This window comes from Micropterus dolomieu, linkage group LG13 (assembly GCF_021292245.1).
Source record: "Micropterus dolomieu isolate WLL.071019.BEF.003 ecotype Adirondacks linkage group LG13, ASM2129224v1, whole genome shotgun sequence".
NCBI classification, from domain to species: Eukaryota; Metazoa; Chordata; class Actinopteri; order Centrarchiformes; family Centrarchidae; genus Micropterus; species Micropterus dolomieu.
The window spans coordinates 22048390-22052241 of record NC_060162.1 but is presented as its reverse complement, the minus strand read 5'-3'; the positions used below and the strand labels follow the sequence as shown (position 1 = coordinate 22052241).

Below are 3852 nucleotides of genomic sequence, written 5' to 3'. Positions count from 1 at the left end.
CAGCTATAACTGCTAGTAAGAGCTAATAGCATATATGGCAAAAATGGGGTAAATACCTAGGGAGAAAGACAGGGAGTGCATGCTAGAGGTTAGGAGTTAGAGGTGTTATAAGAGAAAGTGTTCTCGATAGCTTCTTGAAGTCTGAGAGAGATGGCCTTGCTCTGATGATTGCTGGGACTGAGATTGCTTTATGTGTAGGGATGGCAGAGCCAGGCGGCGTTCGTAGGACGAGCGCAGTGGCAGAGAAGGAACGTAAGCTTGTATAATGGAGTAAGTAGATGGATGCAAACCCAGTAGTCACTCTGTATGCAAACATTAGTTACTTAAATTTGATTCCGGAGGCCATGAGTAGCCAGGTCACTGAGTAATGGAGTGAGATGAGTCCTTTTGGGCTGATCAAAAATCAGACGTGTTGCTACATTCTCACCACATCCAAAACTCCATTGATTCTATGAACAAAGTCCGAGGACTGAGACTAGACCCAGTTGAAACCATGGTATCCTATGATGTGACATCCTTGTTCACATGCATCCCCACCATGTAGGCAGTAGAAACCGTAATGAAATGGCTGCTACAAGACACTCTGGACAACAGAACTAGCCTCACCCCTGACAAGATCTGTAAACTACTGGACCTCTGCCTAAACACCACCTATTTCCAGTACAATGGGGGATTCTAAAGACAGAACCATGGCTGTGCCATGGGCTCACCAGTATCCCTTATTGTGGCCAGCATTTACATGGAAGAAGTGGAGAGCAAATCCCTGAACTCCTTCAGAGGAACAGGACTAGGGTTGTGATTTTAACAATTTTGATTCCAATTCCGATTCCTACTTTTGATTCCGGTTCTTATTGATTCTCAATTCCAATTCTACGAGGGTTGAAGTCAAAATGCGTCACATGCTTATTTCACAGAAATTTTTTTTATTTTGATTCAATGGTGATTTACAGTTTTTGGAGCTACAGCCCATATGGGTGTTGATGAGAAAAGTAGAACGTCTCTGTATGATGTTGCACTTTCATAACTGCAACCAAAACAAATAACACAACACCCTGGTCTGGACTAACATGTTTAAAACCCACTACATTAGAAACAGTGCTTGTTTAGAAATATGAGCATATCTGCCTTCTCTGGCAGTACGCGCGAACGTTCAGCACAGATTGTGTGCTGAACGTTCATGAATACAAGAAGGCCATGTCTGACAATAAACAGTAAGTCTTGTAGTTTGTATGATGCTTTGGCAATATTGTTGTTACATTCATGCAAATAAAGCTAATTTGAACTGAAGTCTTGTGCTGGTTCCACCACTAGGCAGCAAGGTCATGGGCCGTAAAGGTTGGTGGTGTCTCCTTAAACATCGGCATCTCCTTCTCTCCCTGGTCCTGGATGGACATGGTCCTCCTCTACTGTAATGACATCTTTTGTGCATCCACATCGGCAAAAAGTTCCTCCATTGGAGACTTTCTTGGTTGTTTGCTGGGAGGTGGTTCTAAACAAACAAAAAACAGCTTAATTATTATTGCTAAAAAGTAAACAAAACTTCTTGTGCTTACATTCTCCTCTTACTCCTCAGTTTCCACTCCATCATTCTCGGGCCCTTTCTCTGACCACACTGTTGTCACATCGCAATCCTCTCCACAATCATCCTCTGTTGACTACAAGGAACATAACTGGCCTTTAGACTTATCATTTTAATGAGGGAGTAGGAGACAGTATATATTGATGAATCAATGACATTAAATCACTTGCTCAGATTCTGTCATCATCTCTCTCTTGATCTGGTTCCAGACACTGGCACTGTTGTCCATCTTTTGTTTGAAGCATGGGTCCAATGCTGTTGCCATTTCACGAAAGTTCCTGATGTCCTTGCTCTGTAAAATAAAAATGTTCTTTAAATATAGAATTGAGTCACAGGAATAGAATCATTTAATGTACTGTTCATTCATTTCTTTTTAGCCAAGTTCAACTCAAGTCATTTACCTGGTATCGCTTGGAAAGGTTTGCCCAAACTTGCTTTTTGAGGTTAGATACAAATCCTGTGTCTCCCTCAACATCAGCAAAATGCATCTCAAGCTTTTGGAGAATTGGCAGGATCTGACCACATGTGGGGTTCTTTTCAGTTGATACACAAAGTGTGGGAGTGTAAAGAACACACATCAAGTTGATAAAGTCTTCTGCCTTCCTGAAGTCATCAGGCAAGTCTACATGAGAAAGGATACATTGTCGGAAAATTAATCATTGTTATTCTTGTTTGCACTGTTGACTTTTTGACTCTCGCTTAAAGTTGAAATTGAGTAAACTTTTAACTTAAGCTGCTTAGTGTTTTATTGTTATATTCTTGTGTGTTTTTGCTGTTGGACACATTTTGTTTGAACTGGATACCTGTATTCAGAAAAAATCTCTCACTCCTATCTATCTCTCTGTCCCTCTCCATATTCTTTCTCAGCCGTTGATCCAAGCAGGCTGCTTAAATTGCAGGGTATGCTCTAGGAATTTCTCCAGCATAAGGTAGAGAGAATTCCACCTAGTTCTCACATCCAGAGTGAGTGAGTGTTGAGGTAGCTCTGACACAAACAATAAAGTGACAGAGAAATTAGATGTTTTAACATCATATAACATAAAACTTTGATATAATTTAGGTACAATCAGACATCAGATTTGTTATATTGTACTATTTGACTAAATGTAATACCTGCAAAATGTACTTTACTAAAAAAGGCATTTTAATTACATGCCATTCAGAGTGATCAAATGAAACAAATTCAGAGATTCATACTGAGGAGATCTTGCTTCTCTCGCAGAACAACCTTTGCGATCGAGGACCTCTTCATCCATACAACAAAGGCACGGCTCGGATCTTCGCAGTCCACTGGTCACTGCAGTCAGGGAGTAGAGACTTTGTGCTGCTGGATTGAGTGTGTGAGCAAAGTAGCCCAGCTTCACAAATTGTAGCCATTTTATGGCTATGTCCATGTTTGCTGCATTATCAGCTTGCTAGCTTTACTGTTATGTTTGCTTACCTAAACGGGATTCTACATCAGAAGGGATGCAGCCTTTTCATCACATATGCGGTAACTTTTGTGGCACTCTTCCACTTTCTCCGCTGGCATTTCCCCTTGCTTTGCTACTAAGGTGAATGGAGTTTGACATTAGCAGCAGTAGGTCTGCTAACGTTAACCTAATATTTATCTATGAGAAAAAAATACATTCACAGTTTTTGCAATTTGATCAAGCAGCTTGTTTCACAATTTCACTTTGCTGATGTCATGTTGCTGAGGCAGGACAGGGAGACCAGCGCAGCACATCGAACACAGTACACTCCTCGTTGATTTGTATACCATGCAGGCGTAGGTCCATCCATCCATCTTCAACCGCTTATCCCGCGTACAGGGTCGCGGGGGGCAGGAGACAATCCCAGCTGACATCAGGCGAAAGGCGAGATATACCCTGGACAGGTCGCCAATCCATCGCAGGGCCACACATAGACAAACAACCAGTCACACTCACACCTATGGACAATATAGGGTCACCAATCAACCTAGGCCGCATGTCTATGGACGGTGGGAGGAAGCTGGAGCACCCGGAGAGAACCACACAGACATGGGGAGAATATGCATACTCCAAACAGAAAGGCCCAGTACGCCCAAGGTTCGAACTCACAACCTTCTTGCTGTGATGTGACAGTGCTAACCACTGTGCCGCCCTTAGGCCCTGTGTTTTTTAAACCCAAGAACACATTAGATACTGGACCACCCTAAAGGCCACATACCCAAACACAAGAAAATCAATCTAGTGTATGCCGTCCAATACAGTGATAAATGCACAGACCTGTATATTGGGAAAACTAAAAAA

At 42.2% G+C, this 3852-nt stretch overlaps 1 protein-coding gene across 4 annotated transcripts; it reads right to left on the bottom strand.

The window, feature by feature from the left end:
* Window positions 1-906: 906 nt before the first annotated feature.
* LOC123981923 lies at window positions 907-2874 on the bottom strand. 4 transcript variants are annotated; one of them, XR_006827853.1, is made up of 5 exons: window positions 2777-2873; window positions 1981-2201; window positions 1750-1871; window positions 1567-1655; window positions 907-1489 (listed from the first exon to the last, which is right to left on the bottom strand). XR_006827853.1 is itself a non-coding variant. In XM_046067180.1 (4 exons), exons 1-4 carry the CDS (start codon window positions 2833-2835, stop codon window positions 1259-1261), a joined length of 606 nt encoding a protein of 201 aa, XP_045923136.1. In that variant the 5' UTR covers window positions 2836-2874; the 3' UTR covers window positions 907-1258. The 4 variants fall into 4 exon arrangements, 3 of the variants coding, with proteins under 3 accessions (XP_045923136.1, XP_045923135.1, XP_045923137.1); XM_046067180.1 differs by lacking the exon at window positions 1567-1655 and having other exon boundaries at window positions 1746-1871; window positions 2808-2874; XM_046067179.1 differs by lacking the exon at window positions 1567-1655 and having other exon boundaries at window positions 1746-1871.
* Window positions 2875-3852: the final 978 nt, after the last annotated feature.